Source organism: Ammodytes marinus, assembly GCF_949987685.1.
Source record: "Ammodytes marinus genome assembly, chromosome: 16".
Classification (NCBI taxonomy): domain Eukaryota; kingdom Metazoa; phylum Chordata; class Actinopteri; order Uranoscopiformes; family Ammodytidae; genus Ammodytes; species Ammodytes marinus.
Window position 1 is genome coordinate 26,253,063 of NC_137220.1, and position 23,073 is coordinate 26,276,135.

Sequence of the window (23,073 nt, forward strand, 5' to 3'; positions counted from 1 at the left end):
TTAATTTAAAAACACTTTTATTTTGCGATAGTGAGCGAGCCGAGAAGTCATCATTATAGGCATTTTCAAAGTTTTTTTATTAAAAAAAATAATAATTTGTACTACATTTATAATTGACTTCCTCATCTGGTAGTTTACTATATTTAAATCAGCCTATATGGTTGGTTTGTTTAACATGATCCTATTATTTACTATCTATGAACATGATTCATCTTTAAAATAAAGAGGCAACATAAGAGGAGAAAAAATACCATATTATAATTATTGATATTATTATTATTATTATTATTATTATTATTATTATTATTATTATTATTATTATTATTATTATTATTATTATTATTATTATTATTATTATTAGGGGAGAACGGGGGAATCTGAGGCATCGGGTAATGTGAGCCACCCCCTGTATCTAGGCAACTGAAAACATTTGTGGTCATGTGAGATATATGTTTTCAAGCCCCTCTCATTTCCCCTTGGCCCTGAAAGAGAGGACCTCATGGTGCTGTGGTAAGCATGTTTTTTTCACCAAAATAGGTATTTTGCATGTAAAAGTAACTTTTCTTGCTGTCAACTTAATCAACTGTTGTGCTAAAGCAAATGTATTCACGTAGAAAAACTTATATCATACGTGTTGATGAACTACCAATATATAATGATAATGATGATATTAGCCAAAGATTAGCCTGAAATGCTAAGAGAGGTAGTTTTTTCTCAAATTGTGGTGGTGGGGGAAAGTGAGCCAAATGAGGCACAAGTTAAGTTTAGTCTTAAACATATTCTAATGTAATATTACATAACATATGTTTTATTTTAATGTCTTACACATTGTAGAAAAGCCATCATGCCAAGGAAACACACCAGGAAGACGACCTGGGGCAACCACACGGAAAGAGCACCTTCTCATCTTTCCCTGTAACCTTCAGGGCTGGAATGTAGAGTAGGCCTAGTTGTAGAGTATGACAGGCTGATGTTTTAATCCAGTTGGGTCTTTTCCTGTGTTCTGAGTCCCAAGCTGTTCTCGCTGGTTCTGATTTTCCCATGCTTTGACCCCAAGACACAAGCTGGCTCTAAGGGTCTTGTGTTCTGACCCCCAGACTGTGTTCTAATCTAACTGGTTCTATCTTTCATTTGAATCTCATTAAAACCTTTTGAATTATAATATGTTGTATTTGATTTTGTTCAGAGTTACTTTCAAATGTTTAGAAAATTTGCTTTGCTTAATTGACCAAACCCCATCATTCTTTTACTAGTCCGACATTAGTTCTGGAATGTGTGTCTAGCTTTCAGGATTGTTACTGTTACATTATGTGTTGTTATGGTAGTTTCAGAGTGGAAAAAGTGGATCAGTTTACCCCCTTGATTTTTCTGGTCTGTCTCAGTTTACCCTACAGCTGGGGAAAAGTGAGCCACATGACAACTTTTTTTAAAACAATCATATTTTCACTGCCCTTTGTCTTGAAAAAATTCTGCTAATGCCCATTTCTAGGAAACATCCTGAATTAATGGGAAATGTGTACATTTGAGTGATAAATCAGTTTAGCTTGCTTAGAGGGGAGCAAATGTAAAAAGTGGCTCAGATTACCCCGTTCTCCCCTACTATTATTATTATTATTATTATTATTTATTTTATTTTATTATTATTATTATTATTATTATTATTATTATTATTATTATTATTATTATTATTATTATTATTATTATTATTATTATTATTATTATTATTATTATTATTATTATTAATTATTTTTTGCAGCATTGTGCAGATTCTATTGCAGCCTCATTTATAAACTAGGCTACAAATCATGCTGCATTCAGGAACAGTATAGCTCCATACAGTTTGGTCATCTTTAAACACCCCAAAGGTCTTGACAAACATTAAACATAATCAGAATTCAGCTTTATTGAAGTATGAAGTATGTGAATGCATAAAAGTAATGTGACTGTTTCAGAATCAAGCTCAAAGTGGCTATACTTACAAACAGTTCCCAGAACAATTTACGGGAAGATGGAAATAGACATGTGAAATAAGATAAATGGGGCTGAACAAAGATAGGTTAAAAAAATATTAAAAATGTGATGCATGTAGCCTGTATATGAAAAGCAACTATAAACAACAAATGCAAGCTAAGCTGAATGGACTAATCAATATCACAGCAACTCGCGTTAAAGGTACACTAGCCTATATGCAGTTTACAGGGAATGAAGGTTGTTTACTTTTGTAGAGCCTGCAGTTAGTTTACAACACACAATTTCTCTACATGTAATTCTTAATCTTGAATAATTATATCATAATTAATCAAAACTTAATTATTTTGAGGTACCTATTACCAAACTAGAATATGTTTGTTATCAAAACTGTGGGCCCTGATATTGTTAACGACAACATTAAAACAGTATAACAACATCATTAAAACAGTAACTTTTCAGGTATCTTTCTTACTTCAAACATTGTTCCAGGGATCTAATGTTCAAAGTTTGTTTATTCAGTTATGAGAATATACTTTATAAAAATGCATTTATATACATGTATTTAAACAGAAAAACAAAAATATGAATCCTTCACAGTGATTTCTACAAGGCGATTAGAATCTGTAAATAAGTAAACACACATTTTTGATATCAAAATGAAAGAAAAAAATGTTTCACAGTATTTGTTCACTCCTCATTCTCCTCATCTAACCACTGAGCATCTTCCAGGATGTAGCCCAGCCCCATTGAACGCCGTGGTCGAGGTTTGGTTATAGCCATGTCCACTTCCTCCTCTGAATCCTCATCCGTCTGAAAGACAGATATACAGTCAGCAGTCGCACACGTTTAAAAGTGAAATACTGCAAATCCACATTTCTCTCTAGATTTCTATTTTTTATGTCTGTTATGAAAGCAGGCATAAACCAGCCCTGCGTTCCAATCCCCATACCATACACTATGCCAGAAAAAGATTTAGGATGTCCCAATACATGCACGTCAATTGTAGTATGCTGAAAATACACAATTGACCCACTACTCCAATAGCATTTTGGAGTATTCGTCTTTATTCCTGACATTTCTCGAGATAATGAAAATAAATCTTCCTTATCTGATTTTTTTTTCTCATCTGTGGCCCCTTAAACTCCTCTGTACTTTATGTAGTAAAAAGAAAGAGTATGTGATTTGGAACACAGGGCAGCTCTGCTCAAACGAGAGAAGGGGAAATACACTGGTGAAAAGACTAGACTCACCTTAGGACAAACAACTCTTCTGACTTCTACATCTTCTCCAATGCAGTGAGGACCGGCCCAATGGGCTCTGTCTGTTTCATCCTCTGTAGAGAACCTCACATAGGCCAGTGATTTCCCCCCAGGAATCTTCTTAATCTAGGATCAACAAATAAAGGACATTTATTTAATGAATGATAAATATCCAGGATCTTCATATGTTGTATAAATATATGAAGAAGGGCATTATAAAGCATTGTATTTTCAATCTTTACCTTACACGCTGTGACGGTGCCCCATTCTCTAAAGTAAGCGGCTATATATCCTTCACTTACATAGGGATTCAGCTCTGTAATCATCAATCCATGGTCCTGTGAAATGATAAAAAATCATAAGCATCATATGGCTTTTTTTAGCTTAAAAAAAGAGAATGATCCTCTCTTTTTAAATAGGCAGAAAGATGTTTTACCAGTTCATAATTTTCAGCCAAAGCAGCCATGTGTTTCTTTGGAAGACAGATGTAAACTCTTTTTTTCGATTCTGTTTTCGTTTCCATTTTTATCTGGAGGGATAAAATGTTGAGTTAGGAGATAGGAAATGTTTAACACTGTGCAGTGCTAAAGACTTGTAAAGTGGTTACAAAACAATGAAACAAAGACAATCTCCAAGAAAAAACAAATCAAAAGTTTGATTTCTTACGTTAATGTGAATGTTTTTTCCATCAGATGAGTGTGCATGTAATCAAGAAAGTTGTTACTTACCAGATGTATTTACCGAGCTGACCTTGTTGTTCCAAACAGACCAAAACCAAAGCACAGAGCAGCCGTCTGTGTAACCCTATATAGCATCCCTTATGTCACAACGTGGAAATCTCCTCCTCCTTTTATTTTTTATTTGAAATCAAGTGACTGGTTCAAAGAAGTTGCCAGACGTCTTCTTCTGTGGAAGAAAGGCTAAAACCAAAGTTTTGCACTTGAGGAATGATAGACTTTGAACTTCCCGTCAGGCACCAACAGGTCTACCAGGATTTTAAGCTGCAGTCTCAATGAGCCCATTTAAAAAGCTGTCAGGAGTAAAACAATGTATCTTCATGTCATTGTTTGAATTTCTGTATATTGAGCCAGTAAAATAGTCACAATAAGCTTTTTCTTCTGACTCTAAATTGTATAGGGATAGCAATGTTTGAAAGAAAGTGAGGTAAATATACTCCACTTTAATATCTATGCTTTCTATGATTTTTTGAACACACTGTGCATGAAAGTAATTCACTAGAGGTTGACATATGCAAAAGGAGGACCCTACTATCCCCTCTAGTTGACTACTTTTACATCAATGAAGAATTTACAATGTGATTTTTGCATATATATTTTTTTTTTTCAAGCAATCATGTGTGAAATGTATTTCTGCCCTGGAGGTAGCCTAATTGAATAGCATCAATGCTATAGCCTATTTACAGCAGCAGCAGGTGTGTTGTAATACATTGGATTAATTTACACTTGACAGTTCCCCCTGCAACCAATAGCAGAGGCATTGGTCATCGCTTGACAGTTAATAATAATAATAATTGATAGAATTTATATGGTGCTTTTTTGGAGGTAATTCAAAGACACTTTACATCATAGAGAATCATACATGTAGAAAAAGAAAACAAAATACAGAAAAAATTAAAATGAGGTTTGAAGTGGAGTCAGGTGTCATTATGCTTCCTTAAAGAGGTGACTTTTGAATTAGTTTATTGAGTCTGAGATGCTGATGTTTGGGGGGAGGGTGCAGTAAGATAAAATGCATAATGTCTGAATTTAGATATATTTCTTACATTTTATTTTTTTTAGACAATGCGTATTGCAATAAAGAAAAAGTTCCTGTACATATTTTCAACAGTAAAAGGTATATGTATATTTAAGGGTTCAAAAAAATATATTTTTTTCAATATACATTTTGGGGATTTTTTATTTTTTTTAATCGGCTGATTTAATCGTAATCGTAATTTTTCTCTGAAAATAATCGGCATCGGCACTCCAAAATCAATATCGGTCGGGCCCTAATCCTTAATATAATTGATAACATTAGCTAGATGTTAAGTTGACAGACATAAACAATTCAATATGCCCAGTTGGTACGAATGCGAAAGCAAATGAATGCAATCCAGCAAAACAGAGAATAAATACTTTGCTTTTAATTTGACCACGGAGGGAAAGTATGGTATTAACAGTCATAATTAAAAGGAAATGTATACTCTACCTTTTTGAATACAATTTCTGCGTCCTTCTCCGCCATGTTTTTTAAGCTGTGAGAGAAACTTGCCGCTCTGCGTAGGGATTGGCTATTGATCCGTGATGTCGTTCGCACCGCCCACCATAGTAGACGTAAACAAATAGTCCTATTTTAATTTAAAAACACTTTTATTTTGCGATAGTGAGCGAGCCGAGAAGTCATCATTATAGGCATTTTCAAAGTTTTTTTTATTAAAAATAAATAATAATTTGTACTACATTGTTTGTTTGTTTTGTTTATTTATTAGGGACAGTGCATATTCATGAACAGCTGTAACATTTACAGCTGTAAAAATGCCAGATTTTAGCAAAAATGCTAGATTTAATCTGAAAATGTATAATTGACTTTGGTTTACTATATTTAAATCAGCCTATATGGTTGGTTTGTTTAACATGATCTTATTATTTACTATCTATGAACATGATTCGTCTTTAAAATAAAGAGGCAACATAAGAGGAGAAAAAAATACCATATTATTATTATTGATATCATTGATATTATTATTGATATTATTATTGATATTATTATTATTATTATTATTATTATTATTATTATTATTATTATTATTATTGATTGATTGATTGATTGATTGATTGATTGATTGATTGATTGATTGATTGATTGATTGATTGATTGATTGATTGGTTGATTGATTGATTGATTGATTGATTGATTGATTGATTTTTTGCAGCATTGTGCAGATTCTATTGCAGCCTCATTTATAAACTAGGCTACAAATCGTGCTGCATTCAGGAACAGTATAGCTCCATACAGTTTGGTCATCTTTAAACACCCCAAAGGTCTTGACAAACATTAAACATAATCAGAATTCAGCTTTATTGAAGTATGAAGTATGTGAATGCATAAAAGTAATGTGACTGTTTCAGAATCAAGCTCAAAGTGGCTATACTTACAAACAGATCCCAGAACAATTTACGGGAAGATGGAAATAGACATGTGAAATAAGATAAATGGGGCTGAACAAAGATAGGTTAAAAAATGTTTTTAAATGTGATGCATGTAGCCTGTATATGAAAAGCAACTATAAACAACAAATGCAAGCTAAGCTGAATGGACTAATCAATATCACAGCAACTCACGTTAAAGGTACACTAGCCTATATGCAGTTTACAGGGAATGAAGGTTGTTTACTTTTGCAGAGCCTGCAATTAGTTTACAACACACATTTTCTCTACATGTAATTCTTAATCTTGAATAATTATATCGTAATTAATCAAAACTTAATTATTTTGAGGTACCTATTACCAAACTAGAATATGTTTGTTATCAAAACTGTGGGCCCTGATATTGTTAACGACAACATTAAAACAGTATAACAACATCATTAAAACAGTAACTTTTCAGGTATCTTTCTTACTTCAAACATTGTTCCAGGGATCTAATGTTCAAAGTTTGTTTATTCAGTTATGAGAATATACTTTATAAAAATGCATTTATATACATGTATTTAAACAGAAAAACTAAAATATGAATCCTTCACAGTGATTTCTACAAGGCGATTACAATCTGTAAATAAGTAAACACACATTTTTTATATTAAAATTAAAGAAAAAAAAAATGTCACAGTATTTGTTCACTCCTCATTCTCGTCATCTAACCACTGAGCATCTTCCAGGATGTAGCCCAGCCCCATTGAACGCCGTGGTCGAGGTTTGGTTATAGCCATGTCCACTTCCTCCTCTGAATCCTCATCCGTCTGAAAGACAGATATACAGTCAGCAGTCGCACACGTTTAAAAGTGAAATACTGCAAATCCACATTTCTCTCTAGATTTCTATTTGTTATGTCTGTTATGAAAGCAGGCATAAACCAGCCCTGCGTTCCAATCCCCATACCATACACTATGCCAGAAAAAGATTTAGGATGTCCCAATACATGCACGTCAATTGTAGTGCTGAAAATACACAATTGACCCACTAACTCCAATAGCATTTTGGAGTATTCGTCTTTATTCCTGACATTTCTCGAGAGAATGAAAATAAATCTTCCTTATCTGATTTTTTTTCTCACCTGTGGCCCCTTAAACTCCTCTGTACTTTATGTAGTAAAAAGAAAGAGTATGTGATTTGGAACACAGGGCAGCTCTGCTCAAACGAGAGAAGGGGAAATACACTGGTGAAAAGACTAGACTCACCTTAGGACAAACAACTCTTCTGACTTCCACATCTTCTCCAATGCAGTGAGGACCGGCCCAATGGGCTCTGTCTGTTTCATCCTCTGTAGAGAACCTCACATAGGCCAGTGATTTCCCCCCAGGAATCTTCTTAATCTAGGATCAACAAATAAAGGACATGTATTTAATGAGCTGATAAATATCCAGGATCTTCATATGTTGTATAAATATATGAAGAAGGGCATTATAAAGCATTGTATTTTCAATCTTTACCTTACACGCTGTGACGGTGCCCCATTCTCTAAAGTAAGCGGCTATATATCCTTCATTTACATAGGGATTCAGCTCTGTAATCATCAATCCATGGTCCTGTGAAATGATAGAAAATCATAAGCATCATATGGCATTTTTTAGCTTAAAAAAGAGAATGATCCTCCCTTTTTAAATAGGCAGAAAGATGTTTTACCAGTTTATAATTTTCAGCCAAAGCAGCCACGTGTTTCTTTGGAAGACAGATGTAAACTCTTTTTTTCGTTTCCATTTTTATCTGGAGGGATAAAATGTTGAGTTAGGAGATAGGAAATGTTTAACACTGTGCAGTGCTAAATACTTGTAAAGTGGTTACAAAACAATGAAACAAAGACAATCTCCAAGAAAAAACAAAAAAACACATCAAAAGTTTGATTTCTTACGTTAATGTGAATGTTTTTTCCATCAGATGAGTGTGCATGCAATCAAGAAAGTTGTTACTTACCAGATGTATTTACCGAGCTGACCTTGTTGTTCCAAACAGACCAAAACCAAAGCACAGAGCAGCCGTCTGTGTAACCCTATATAGCATCCCTTATGTCACAACGTGGAAATCTCCTCCTCCTTTTCCTGTGAAATCAAGTGACTGGTTCAAAGAAGTTGCCAGACGTCTTCTTCTGTGGAAGAAAGGCTAAAACCAAAGTTTTGCTCTTGAGGAATGATAGACTTTGAACTTCCCGTGAGGCATCAACAGGTCTACCAGGATTTTAAGCTGCAGTCTCAATGAGCCCATTTAAAAAGCTGTCAGGAGTAAAACAATGTATCTTCATGTCATTGTTTGAATTTCTGTATATTGAGCCAGTAAAATAGTCACAATAAGCTTTTTCTTCTGACTCTAAATTGTATAGGGATAGCAATGTTTGAAAGTAAGTGAGGTAAATATACTCCACTTTAATATCTATGCTTTCTATGATTTTTTGAACACACTGTGCATGAAAGTAATTCACTAGAGGTTGACATATGCAAAAGGAGGACCCTACTATCCCTCTAGTTGACTACTTTGACATCAATGAAGAATTTACAATGTGATAATGTATCACTGTTCAGATTTCTTTATTCTTAGCCTTTATTTTGCATCACTTCATGCTGAAGGGTTTCTTAGGAAACCTGATAGCCCTCTTATCTCTCACAGGAAACATGACACTGAAAATTCCAATTCTAGATAAAATACTGCAACACAAGTATTGTTTATTTAATTTACATTTCCAGCTAAACGAAACAAAAGAAATGCTTGAAGTGTCTTGGCCAATGCTTTTGCTATGTGTTGACTTTGTGAAAAAAAACACATCAAGAGGGTACAGTAGGTTCAAACAGATTTCACAACATCACTGTTCAGATTTTTTTAATTATCAGCATTGTGCATCAAATCATGCTGAATGACTTCTCAGGAACAGGATAGCCCTCTTATCTGTCACAGGAAACATCAAATGAAAAATTCTAAATCCAGATAAAGTACAAGTGTCTTTTTTAAATATTTGACATTTTCAGCTCAATGAAACAAAAGAAATACTTGAAGTGTCTTGGCCAATGCTTATGCTATGTGTTGACTATGTGTTACCACATCAAGAGGGTTCCTCATCCCAACACAGTACACAGGTTCAGATACATTTATTTGATCTTTTCATACAACAAATTCAAGGTCATTATTCATAAGCATTTCATAGAAAAAACATATACACAGTGATATACAGTAGGAGCTCTATGTAAGGATAAATACCAACAGCTTCATTATAGTGCAAACAAACATGTGTTCAAGTACATTTAGGTCTCACCAAACATTATGCAAATACTTGTAAATGACAGTTAGTGATACTGCTATTGTTCTCATTGTTGCTTGCAGGTTACAAATTCCCGAAGATGAAGGCAACCATTTCGATGTCGAAACGAAGATGCGCGTCATTGACGAGATAATACCTATGTGTGGAAACCAGGCTATTTAGTTCATAAATGGCTTGCAGTTTGTTGATGAGGAACTTTTTGTCCTTACCATTTCTACGGTATGTTGTGAATGTTGTTCTGCTGAAGATAGGAGGGAAATAAACACTTTTAACAAGCATCACTGACTTTCCAGAACCCTCACATTCTAGAGATGGTCACTTAAACAGTGAGCAAACAAAGGAGATATGTTGCAACCACAAATATTGTGTACAGAATTGAGAAAATCCACCTTATCTATGTGGGGAAACCAGGCTATTGTGTTCATAAATGGCTTGCAGTTTGTTGATGAGGAACTTTTTGTCCTTACCCTCCTGTGTAAAAGAGAAAAACACACACAATGTCTATTAAGGTTACAGTTTTTCTCAGTTGCTTTGGTGCTTTTCTCAGATCAGAATGAAAATTCTCATAACTATTAGTTCAACCTCCGCAACATTTAGTCATTTGAGCACATCATAGTAGCAATTTCTCCTTCCTCTGAACAAATTGCAAATGCTTTTGGACATGTATCAGTTGCTTTCATACAATTCTCTGCTGTTTTATAACATTGTCATTTGCTTATGTCATGTCAGTCAAAATGAACTATGGATGCTGAATAAATAAATAAAACTAATAGTCTTCATTTCATTGCTTGAGTCATTACATACATAATTGTTGAACTAGTTATCAAATTCTGTCAAGCAAATTTTATAGCTTTTCTTAGATACTTTGTGATTTAGATGCAAATATGTGGCCAGACAGACAGGAACGTCTGGATGTGCCAAAATGATTTACCTATATACAGTATGTTCAGTTACACTATGTTATATTGTTCACATTTGTGCACAGCTCTACCAAAAGGGTGTATTTTTATGTTTGTTCTAAATAAGTGACTGAAGTGTATTTTTCTTTTGCACAATGCTGTAGAATTGCAAAGAGCATATACAGTAAAAATGTGAAACATATGTATTCAGTGTCTTGTACTCACTTACTCCCCTAACTACAGCAATGTGTAACTTTACTGTAGTTTTCATATGGCTGTACAAGTAGTGTATAGTGCTGTCTTGAGCATTTTCAGGTAGTGTCACTGAGTTCTGACCTTTTTTTGCATTGGAAAACACTGAGAGAATAAACTGTCATAATGAAAACATGACAAAGCCATTTGACTATCTTGTTCATAAACGATGGTGTCAAGACTTCTCATTTTGATGACACTGGCAGTTTCATTGACATGAATACTTGCTTTTGAGGAATAGACTATCCATTTTGAGCAAGTGACGTACTTTTGCAGGTTATCCACTAGGTTTTGCAGTTTGCACTAATTGTTTTGAGAAATGCACTAACTGCTGTGCAAATGTTAATAGTGATGTGAGAAAAGCACCAAAGCGACTGAGAAAAACTGTAATATCATTACTATACTGATATCATACTATAATACGTGTAATTGATTCGTAACGTGCTAGCGGCATGGTTCTATATATAGCAACAATGGTCTGTCAGACCATGACCGTCCACAGTGAAATATCTCAACAACTAATTGATGGATTTTCATGAAATCTGGTACAGACATTCATGATCCGTAATAGTATGAATCCTTCTTACTTTGCTGATATTGTGACCTTTCCCTCTAGTTCCAATATCAGGTTAAAGTTTTAACTTTCAATAAGTGTGATTTGTGATCCCCATTATGTTTTCTTCAATAGACATCATCACGTCAACATTTGAATTTATGCAACAAAGTGTAACCAAATATTTGAAAAAAAAATTGTGAATATTTTAAACATTCCACCAGCTAAACATCAGCATGTTAGTATTTTCATTGTGAGCATGTTAGCATGCTGGTGCTAGTTTGGAGGGATTGACTCATGGTCTTGTTTTTAAAATAATTTTAAGTATGCATACATTTTCAATTTGTTTTTCTAACCGAATGATGATTCTCCTTTGGCCATCAACAATTTGAGTGTTAAAGTATATCACCATTCTGAAAAAAAGAACAGAAATAATTAGATTTAAAGAGCATAAACAGTATTCCGGTAGTAGCTCACAAATAATTAAAGAATTGTCAGTTCCCATTTGTTATCATGCCACCACTCACAGAAATACTCCACTGACGAGGAATAGGAACAGTGGGTTCTCCACCAGAGAGTCGTAGGCCCAGCTTATCCAAGACAGGATGGGGTGGGCGTTCTCCAGCTCCCGGGCCCACAGCTGTCCCGACTGAAACATTGTGGTGAGATTCCTGAAAGGGCCGCACCCTGACGAGGGTTTAATCCTGTGGACGCGGGACATGACAGGTGGATCTTGGACATATAGTACAAGTCAAAGTATTTCACCAGCAACACCTTTTTCAACCATTTGGCCTCCAAACTCAAGCACGTTGGATTTAAAGATGAAAACAATTACTAAGGATAGTGGACAGTAACCTACTGTATATTTACCCTGGCGTCAACAAACTCTATATTTACCATACAACAAATTGATAACCCAGAGGAAAAATCTGCTGCTTACAATAGTGTTTTCTTTGTCTCATCAGAAATAAATCATCTTCTTATTTGGAGCTTACTGGATTCTTAACCATTTCTCCTAAAACCCCACTAGGAGAAAAGAGGAGCAAATGAATATATCAGTCTAAGAACTTATCCTGTCTAGTTAAGAAACACAAGAAAAGGTGGAGTTATTTTGCCGCGCTCATACAGTTCTTTCGAGTTTTCTCCCTAAGAACCTTAGGAGCAATTAATAGACAAATAAGAGAAAGGGGCTTGCTTAATTCAGATCTCAATATTTTCTCACTTTGGTATATAGAATGTCTTATATATGTCTGATAAATGGTGTGTGGGAAGTCATTTAAGAAACACATGAGACAGTGCCTGGATGAATTCTGCTGCTCAAAATAGTCTTTTCATTGTCTCAGAAATCATCTTCTTTGGAGGAATTGGACCTTTTAAAAGTAAATATTGTCTAATAAACGCTTAATCAAGACGACAATTCAAATTTAAAAGAGCAAAAAGAAATACATAAATGCAAAAAGGTTTTTTACTCTTGGAAGCCATTTATTGCAATATTGAAACATTTTCTTCTGTATTGAAACCATAGTGCAAGACTGTAATAATCGAGAAAACAAAAAGCCCTTTGGATCTGCCACAATTAACTTTTACATTTCTATAAAAACAGTTTAATCTTTTCTGATGATTATAAATGAGAAGTAACAGCAAAGGAGACCATCAGTGTGCATAACGCTATTTTTATATGGTTATTATAAAAAGGGATAGAGTTTCAAGGAGACATGCTTGTTGCGAAATTCTACCTTGGTGCAGCCAGCAGTATGCTGCACTGAACTTGCACTCAAAGGGGTAGTTTGGAATTTTGGACATAGGGCTTCATTTCCAAATGTGTTATTTATCATTGGAGACGTTTTCAACAAATTTCATTCAGTCCTTCTAGTTGCAAGGTTCGCTGGTGCTAGTGTAGCGCAAGTCAACAGTTGTTGCTAGCCTGCTAATAAAAACAGTCTTACCCACTCCACTGTACACCCGAGGCAAAAAAATGAGAGTGGTATCAATCTTGTTAGCTAACTCTCGCTAATAATTTGTCGAACTACTTCGTTTAGAATTTGTTGTTTCAGATGTGGATGCATACAATAAGGAATATTTTCAGCACCATAATGGTTTATGTTGGATTGAATCAAAGTAACCTAGTGACGAGCGTCCCCCCTAGAGGCTCAGACATCGCAGCAGACCCGGGTTTGAATCCGACCCGGGTCAGCTCTGTACACGTCTTCCCCTTTTTGCCCCATTTCAACTCTGTCTCTCCAAAATCTGTATAATAAAGAAAACATGCCTAAATATAGTCTAACACTTTTCTTTAAATATTATATATATTTTTATTTTACACATTTATATTATAATGAAGGAACAGTTCACTCTTTTAAAGTGTGAGGCCATGTGATGTTTTTTTAAGCAACAAAAATATGCCTGGAACATAATAGCCTAGCACAAAGCTTTGCGTGACCGAGGTGGAATTCATGCATGCCTTTCGGCATGAAGACACTGTTACTGTACCAGTAATTAAGAGACGGGACATTGTCATACTTACGTCCAAATTGCATACATGACAGACGCGCCAGCACCAAGAAACGAGGGGAAGCACAAAAGACAGATAAATAGTGTTGTCATCTGACTGGCCCTCCAGGGCTTTCTGGATGCCTGACAGTTGAGCAATAGACTGCTCTGGGGGAAGGAAACCAAAAATACAATGTTAAGCTTGTCAAATTCAGTTATCCGGAGTAAACACTGTGTGACATTGACGCAACACCTGCCCTACCAACCTTCTTCATGTAAAACAGAACAAACAGCTTTATTATTTGGACTGCAGGAAGCAGCGGAGCAAACAGTACCCCGAGCCTGGGAAAGAAAAAGGACAATTATTGTTAACTCACTTTATGTTGTGTGTTCCAACAATGTGGTGCAATGTTGCATACTTACTTACCAAGTAAGAGTTTGTCCGTATATTAGCTCCAACACATGACGAGCGATGTCAAACACTGGCTTCCTCTTTCTTTTCAGCACTTGCTTGGAAAAGAGCCTAGATGGAAGGCTTAACTGTCAGTGAATGGTTTCATAGACATAAACAGGCAGGATTGAGTGTCATGGGTATACAGCACCAGCTCACCTCCACATCAACTCTCCCAAAAAGGTGTAAAGCCCCGTGAAGACAAAGTCCATCAGAAGCAAGCGATACAGTTCTTGCCCTACAAAGCTCTCCCAACACTGCAGACCACAGACACAGTTATTTAAAGACTATGGACCATCATGACATTGACAAATGTGAGAATGCCTTTTACCTGCAAGCCACGACTTTCGGGTTCTACAGCAATTCTCCCCAGCCAGCGGAAACACAGCACTCCAATAATACTGACCTTCAACAGCAGGTTCCTGAGACAATAATGATAATCAAATCAAATCAGTTTTGTATAGCCCAATATCACAAATAGACATTTGCCTCAGTGGGCTTTACATTCCATACAGTATGACGCCATGCCCTTACACCCTTAGCTCGGCTGAGAAAAAACTCCCAGTATAAAACCCTTCATCGGGATTTTTAAAAATTCGACAAAGTTAGGGATCCCTCTCCCAGGACGGACATGCTTCAATAGATGTCATAAGTAAAGGAAAATCATTAAGGAATTCAATCATTGACCAAATGTTTACATGGTAATACTAAAGTAAAGTGTAATGATCGAGACAATAACAGCTAAAACATATAGTTCATTACAATGATAAAGACCCCCGTTGGCTCAAAAATGTGTTGCATGATGAATCACTTGGATCTTTACTGAACAAAATGATAAAATGTGCACCGGTTTGGAGCCAAATGTGGATCAATATGCAACTTATGCAAAGCTTGAAGCCTCCAGCCCACGCACACTGAGAACGGACTTTGCAGTTATGCAAAACATAAATCTTGTATCTGGCAGTTCAATGGGGCAGAAGAAGTAGATGTCATTTCGACAAGACAAGACAGAAATTGTTTTTATTATCGAGTCTTTTTATGTATCTTGTTTCTATGAAACAAAAGGAGTTACATAAAAACAATGAAGGATAGTCTATGCAGAAGAGTAGAATGGATTTCTAAACGGTATGTTGCATTTATCACAACGATTCTTGGTCAAGGTTTTGGTTAACCAATCCATTTGACTTGTGTGTCGAGGACAGATATCAAATAGTAAATATATCAAAATGGGAATTTCCCATTGGTAAATTGGGTACAATCAAAGTGCCCACATTCATGATAGTATTTTGTCTGGAGAGTTAAATGACTGAGTTAATAACAATGGGACATGTTGTGAGCGATTTGCTCAGAAGATTAAGAGTTTAGTAAATGGGATCTCCTCATGCATTTCATCTGTTTTAATTGTTTTCTACAGCATGCCCTTTTCTTGCTTTATTCCATTTCTATGATCCTGACAGGTTGAAAGTCTACTACTTATGTACCAAACATTTTCTTTTTAACTGCTGGAAAGAACGTATACTAAACAATTAATTTTCTTACCCTTGACAGGTATTTTTAAGCACATATTATTTTGCCCTTAACTTTCAGTTTTAGTACACGAATGAAGCTGTGGCTGTGTTCGAAAAGCCATACTAACGTCCTCCCTAATACATACTCCACATGTATATACTACATACTGTCTACTTAACGATCAATTGTGTATGCGAGGTGCGTCGGACCGTGCACACTGAAGCAGGGCCGAAGAGGGTTAGAAAGTGGGAAAGCTTTCTAGGGCCCAGCCCTTGGGGGGCCCATGGTCTTCAGAAGCCAAGAACCTAACTAAGCTTAACATTATTTTTAACAGAAATATTCACTATAACCATTTAAAACTTGCACAACCATAACGACAAAACAAACATTTTAAATATTGTAACTTGGGTACAATGCCAATATCTACTCCTCTGCTACCCTCTGCTTGATGTCCGTCCTGTGTGCACTGCACGCTGAAAAAAAGTCGCTAACACCAATTTTAAAAAGCCTGGCTCAGAGCCATTAGCTGTTTATATTTATATTTATTTATTTTGACGTTTCTGGGAACGGGCTAGGAGGGGCACTGGCTCTGAGAGACAAATATTAACGTGGTTAGTATAACCATAAACAAACATTGGCCAAGTGTTCGCTAGAGATTACCTATGCCTTTTAAACATCATAACATGATGTACTCCCCCACCCTTACCCAGGGCAGGTGGACTGGGTGCCACAAAACTGAGCTGAGGGGGAATGGAGGCTTGCCAGGGAACTTGTATAACTTATAATTTGACCCCTTATACAGTATGCCTTGTAGGCTTCACACCTGGTTGTAGTAATGTGTTAATCGCAAACTAAATATACATTTGTTCTCTGAGGTATTGTAGAATCTTTCAGCCGAGCATCCATTTAATTTGAACTCTCAAAAAATTATCTATTCTTGAAGAGCTTTTTAAGTTTGAGTTACAGTAAAATTATTTCCTTGATGATTTCAGGTGTCTCCATATCAGATAAATGTAGTTATTTAATACAATTATGCATTACTTTCCTTTCCTTTTTTGTGAAAAGTATTTGGACCCCTCAGGTAAAACAGAAAACAGGTGTACCTTTTGTTGTTCTTCTCCATTCTTATAAAGGTGACAAGGTAATTACTCTGTTGTTTTCCTGAGTCTACAAACAGGTTTAAATTCATAACGTACAGTACATTTTTGTCCTTTGGGGACAATAACGCCCAAAGTCTTTGACTTACTGTATGTCTTCAGATTGACACCAGCAGCAGCCAGGTACAATTTGAAAAATGTTCCATGAGTTTCATGTCACATACTGAACATACTAGACCAGACCCAGGTGTCACACCATAAGGACGTCTGTTCTGTCCAGTTCTTTACTGCACCTCAGGGGCGGCCCACAGCATAGGCAATATCTGTAATAGTGTCCTTTGTTGTTGCCTGCTCCTGTGATAAACCTAGTGAATACTCAAGAAAACCAATGTTATTTTGTAAAAATCTGTTGAATATTAAGCAATTGCGTGAGTTTTAGGGTATTACAATAAATTGGTAAGTAAGTCAGAAATGTGCTACTATTTTTAAACACATATACAGTATATAATCACAAAAGAAAGAGTCCTTTTTCTCACTTGAGCTCCTGTTCCCCAAACTCTCGCTGCACGTCCCTGGTTGATAAGATAGTTAGTCTATCTACAAATACATGTATGTGTTTATCTAGGGATGAGCGCACACACATTGATATAAGTAAAGTATGAGTAAGGGGGGCCCATTGACTGGAGGTTTTCAGGGGCCCAGCCATTTGTGTGGGCGGGCCTGAAGTATACAGAAGCATCTCAGCTACCGAGCCGCTCTCGTAACATTGTTTATAAAACATATTTATTTTTACGTTTGTTCTCCATTGTCAATGTTAGGACTTCCAGAAGAATGTTAATACAAACAAATTTAATTAAAACAACTTTTTTTCTACATTTTATTGTTTGTGATCACCTTCTATGTTGTTGCAATAAAGAAAAAAAAATAAAGAAAATTCTGTGTTGTTAAAAAAAAGGCAATGCGGGGCGGTTGAGTAGGAAAAGGAACCTATCGATCCATACTTCCCGGAAGTAAGTACTTATCCGGGCATTTCTACACAACCACAACGTACTCAAATTGACGTCAAAATGAGTATGAGTAGGACGTTAGTATGGCTTTTCGAACACAGTCTGTGGTTGCGTTCCGAATCGCATACTCTTTCTTTTTTCTATTCTACATACTACATCCGACGATAAAAATAATCTAGTTAGGATGCAGTAGGCATACTATTGGGACATACTTTACTCTCTTATTTCATCATAACATTGCGCTGTGATCTTGCCTCTTGCTTTTATATCCGTCGCATCCCCGTTTGTTTTCATATGGAGGCTTCGTCGATGTGACGTCACTTCACGTGCGCACTGGATTGTGGGTCAGAATTGCCCAAATAGGATGCACTTTTCAACACTAACAATCTTGGCCGCATGAAGTAGGACATCCGGGTACATCTAACCATCCTAAATCTGGCCACAAGAATCGGGACATCCTAAATCTTCTTTCTACATACTATATAGTAGAAAGTATGCGATTCGGAACGCAACCTGTATGTTCTGTGTGAGATGTAGTGGATTTTATTGTCACAGTTCTTCTTCTCACCTGAAGATGGAGACATAGACTTGAACGCTAGGCGAGTCGTGATCCTCTAGCCAAGCACACAGGTTGAAGAGGCCAGGGAGAAGCAGGTTAATGCCTGACACCACAGCAGACAAGAGCAGCAGCTCAGCATCTCTGAAGGAACTCTGCTCAATGACAGCCTGTGAAGGAATGGATACATCACAGTGAGGGAGGAGGGGGGGAGGGACTTAAAAGTTACCATAAAAAAAATTTTAAATAAAAAAACAGTTTGCTGAACCCTAAATTGCATTGTAATACTGCAAAAATGCAATAGCATGAATGCTCTCAGTTCCCCTTCGCCTGCTATCAGTTGTAAAGAGTCTCTGCTGCGAAAAAAAAATCGACATAGCACAACATCTTGTGTGTTGTGCGATTCTGGAAGTTTGTAGTCAACGTTTATTTTTTATATTTAACTTGCACAACCTTAAAGTTTGTCATGACTTATCATGACAAACGTGTGCAAAGAAAATTGCAGTTCATGTTTTTGATAATGTTATATCAGTGAAATACAAGTTGGCTCCCCGGACTGGTGTCCCCAGTATTGTCACCAGTAGATAAAATGTGCATATCATGTGGGGCGCCGACACAGTTGAAATACTCCAAATGGGGTTCATGCCAGACAAGGTTTGGGAACTGCTGGGCTAAATGTAGTACTCTTCCTCCTACATGATCATTTTGGTCCTTATAATTTAATAGTTTTGAAAAACAAAAACATCAAAAAATGTTCAGTGTGAAAAACTTCAGTGTGAAAGCAAAAGGAGAAGTACATGAACTGCGGTGGGAAGTTATTTCTATGATAGTCATGAGAAAATGGCACAATAGCTGCTCAAGGTTGCATTAAACGTGTCACGTCTGGCTGCACAACAGTTGCTGCACAGTTGCTCTCTAACCTCTGACAGGTAGTGGACTGCAACTGCACCCAGGATGATGCTGGCCAGACATATTGCCCAGGCCATGAGATGCACTATGAGGCCGCAGAGCTGCTGACCACAGCTCTTTCCATCTTCTCCACTGATCATCTCAGACAGCTGCTCCTGTGAAAGCAGCGTTTGTGAGGTTGATGCAGCTTCATTTAAATGATCCTCAGATACTCAGATCAGCACTGCACCGCTAAAAGCTTCCTGTTTGTGAACCAGCTATGTGGAACAGGAAATAGGTGGCAATATGTATCATTGTGCTTTCAAAAAATTATTGTATCCCGTTTGTTCATGTTGTAAATGGTTCACATGGACGCTTTCATTTGGAAATTAAATTCAGCGGCAACATTTTGGCTTCCGAGTTTGCATTCACACTAGTGACACATTTAAGTGAGTCTAACTATAGATATGCAAATGATTACGTACTTTGAGCTGAGTGCTGATATTCTCCGACTGAAGTCTGACGGATGTCTTCTTGCTGACTTTAAAGTCCCAGGAGCAGAACACCTTTACCGCCAAATTCCCGTTAGACTTGAGGACTTGTAAACTTCTCCCAAAGGACATGGACATGCTGCAGGAGAACATTAAGGCCTTAAAATGCACACACACACACACACACACACAGCAGTTGGAGTAAGACAAAAAAAGCGAACGCATAAGGAATTCACCCATTGCCCCACCTGTACACCAGGATGATGCAGATGACAAAGAAGGCAATGAGGATGGTAAAGAGGTAGGCTGCAGGTATGCTGTATGGCACTGTGTGGGGCTCACAGACATCTGGCTGATCAGGCCATTCAGCCGTGGAGCTGTGGCCCGGCTCGGCAGCTCCACAGGGTTTGATGACGGTGGTGCTGTAGTAACCATAAAACATCACACTCCGAGAGAGGTAGCCCTGTCGAATATAACGGAGGGTACAGGTTCATCTTAAGAGACTACAGAAACAACCATGTATGCATATATACTGCTGTGAAGTAATGGGACAGCCATCTCACCGTGCCTGTGAGAAGCTCCAGGCCAGTGAAAGTGTTGAGATGAGAGTGGTTAGCAGGAGGAGGACTGATGGCCTGAGGGAGGACCAGGAACAGGCCGTTGATGGTGAAGAGGAGCAGGTTGAAGAGCACGAGGGTCCTGAGAAACAGGAAGTACGAGAGCACTCCGGTTCCAAAACGCCCGCTCAGCTGCTTCATGGGGGAGCGCCACAGCTGGAGGGAGGCCAGGACGGGCAGGCAGGTCAACACGCAGTGACGCCAAGTCTGAGGGGAGGAGAGCATGAGTGTACCACTGACACACTCAAACACAAGGGGTTTACTACGCTTTACCGAGGAGGCGCCCAGTGCTTGGACTCACCCTGGAAATGTACACGCACAGACGTCTGTAGCATGGAATGTTTCTGCTGATGAGTGAACTTTCAGATTTGTTACAAAAAGCAAGTCGCCTGGTAAAAAAAAAGAGACAGGTGAAAGAGCTGTTGAAACCTTGTTACCACGGTGACTTTAGTTTGACATTGGATGTCTTCAGTTAAATAAAATAAAATAAAAATTCAGTGCCACATGTACCTGACCTCAATCTTGTCTCTCAGGCTGAGGGGCATGGCCCGTAGCTTGCGCAAGCCGTCACTTGCTGAGAGGCCTCGGAGGTTGGACACCAACTGCTCTTTCTTGTTCTCTGCAAAACACTAAATGTTAATAACAGCCAACACTGCCTCTCAGTGTAGAAAGTAGGAAGGCTCACTGTTTCATGGTTGTTCAACGTTAATATGGGTCCCCGGACTAGAAAGTCCCAAATTATGAGAAAAAACCGCCCTCACTCTTTTTCTCCACCTCCATCTTTCCAAAAACCTGTGTTCCAAAACCTCAGTGAGATTTTTCTCCCCATACGACATCATAAGGGGAGAAGCCTGGGCTTAAAGAGACAGGCTCTCAAATGGTGCGTTTCAGGCAGAGGCTGGAAAAAGGAGATTTAGCAAGGGCACTGTGAGAAATATAGAGGGCCTGTTCACCTTCAGAAGTCACTTCCTCCATTTCTGCCAGGACAATATCCTCCCGTGTTGACCTGGAGGGCTGAAGGGAAGAGGAGGCCAGGTGACGATGTAGTCGAGATGAGCGCCTTGCACACTGGGATATGACTGCAGCACTGCATGGCCCTGTGCGGATGAGGAAAGAAATATACGTACACACCTTTAAACTAACACAGTCAACAAACTATTTATGCATTAAATCATTTGTTTTATCTTACCGGTGGTGCGGCTGGGCATTGAGGAGAGGACCTTCAGGGTAGCAGCTGACCAGCGGTGCCTCTGTAGAGAGCTGATCTGCTCCCTGTCAGCTGACCAACGGTGCCTCTGTAGAGAGCTGATCTGCTCCCTGTCAGGTCTTCTGTCTCCCGTGTGGCTGCAACTCGACCGACCGTCTGAAAGAAAAATCACTTTTGAAAACTTTCCAGACCAGTTAAAGTCCTCAGCACAAACAAACATGTTAACAATTGTAGCAAGTTCAAAAGTAATTCGTCATTTATTAATCTATTGCAATTGAAATGAAAGATTGCTGTTGCAGTCAATTGCAGACAATCTGTATTTGCACCTGTACAATCCCTTGAAACGTCCATCTTCAGGTTTTCATGACACCCCTGGGTGCTTGCTGCCGGCTCTCTAACCAGCTGGAAGGAGTCCTGACCGGGTTGGCCTTCTCCCAGGTTCCTGGAGAAGAGTAACAATCAGAGGATCCCAAAGACTTTGGGCATGAGCACACACACAGCACAGCAGCATGTGTATGAAAGACACCATTAATATTAAATACATGACTTTTCCGTTGTGAATTACAATGTATTACCATTTATTTTACGGGACACTTTTCTTACTGCAAGTCAGATGTTTTCCTGTTGCAATCACTAAAAAGAGGCCTCAAAATAAAGAATAAGAATACAAGCCATTTGCAAAAGATAGAAAGAGGACTTACTCATAGTCAGAGTCCATTTGACAAATGTTGACACTGAAGCTTGCACTACATGCCATGGTCCTTGATGATTTCCGTTTACTCAAGGCAGTGGGTTATCTTTGACACCGTGGCAGTCTATTCTTGACACATTTTGTCAAGAGAAACACACACACTTCCCTTATAATTCTCTCTCTCTTTCACTCTCTCTCTGCACAGCTGCACCTTATTTGCAATTGGTGCAGTTATGTGTCTGTATCTCTTGAAGTGCAATCCGTTAAATGCAATAAGTAAACATCGCTATATACTTTGTGTGGAGGGCCCATGGACATGATAAATTAATGTAATAATAGGCCTAATTAATGTTTTCCCCAATATTAAATGTAATACAAAAGCTTAGGCTTAGACAATATAATTAAGAAAAAAATCCCTGTTGGCTACAGTTGGTCAGCTCATCTGTCTTAAGGCTTATTTTAACAGCTGGCCTGAGTGAATGTAACAAAGTGTAAAGGCTGTTACATACTCCGCGAGAAGAAAGAACAAAGTTCTCGGTGACAGAGCTGAGAGAAGAAAATCAGCTCTTGTTTAGCTGTTCTTGCAGCTTGTTCTCGACACATCACCCGGGCCGAACTTTCTTCTCGCAGCTTGTCTACTATTCTGTGATTGGTCAGTCTGAAGTCAATGAGG

General features: G+C 37.6%; 2 protein-coding genes across 2 annotated transcripts; both read right to left on the reverse strand.

Moving 5' to 3' along the window:
• Positions 1-7,065: 7,065 nt before the first annotated feature.
• Positions 7,066-8,395, reverse strand: LOC307263474 (uncharacterized protein; the record flags this gene model as incomplete). Its single annotated transcript, XM_080044621.1, has 5 exons — positions 8,360-8,395; positions 8,072-8,152; positions 7,879-7,974; positions 7,627-7,761; positions 7,066-7,188 (listed from the first exon to the last, which is right to left on the reverse strand). Exons 2-5 carry the CDS (start codon positions 8,144-8,146, stop codon positions 7,066-7,068), a joined length of 429 nt encoding a protein of 142 aa, XP_079900747.1. The 5' UTR covers positions 8,147-8,152; positions 8,360-8,395.
• A 1,687-nt stretch (positions 8,396-10,082) lies between these two features.
• Positions 10,083-22,466, reverse strand: tmc6a (transmembrane channel-like 6a; the record flags this gene model as incomplete). The annotated part of the gene is made up of 18 exons (XM_080044622.1): positions 10,083-10,163; positions 11,731-11,809; positions 11,924-12,100; positions 13,921-14,054; positions 14,153-14,228; positions 14,314-14,409; positions 14,497-14,594; positions 14,669-14,759; positions 18,519-18,676; positions 19,427-19,570; positions 19,880-20,024; positions 20,134-20,348; positions 20,449-20,709; positions 21,018-21,121; positions 21,456-21,599; positions 21,692-21,865; positions 22,042-22,151; positions 22,411-22,466. 18 exons carry the CDS (start codon positions 22,464-22,466, stop codon positions 10,083-10,085), a joined length of 2,343 nt encoding a protein of 780 aa, XP_079900748.1.
• Between the last annotated feature and the right edge of the window lie 607 nt (positions 22,467-23,073).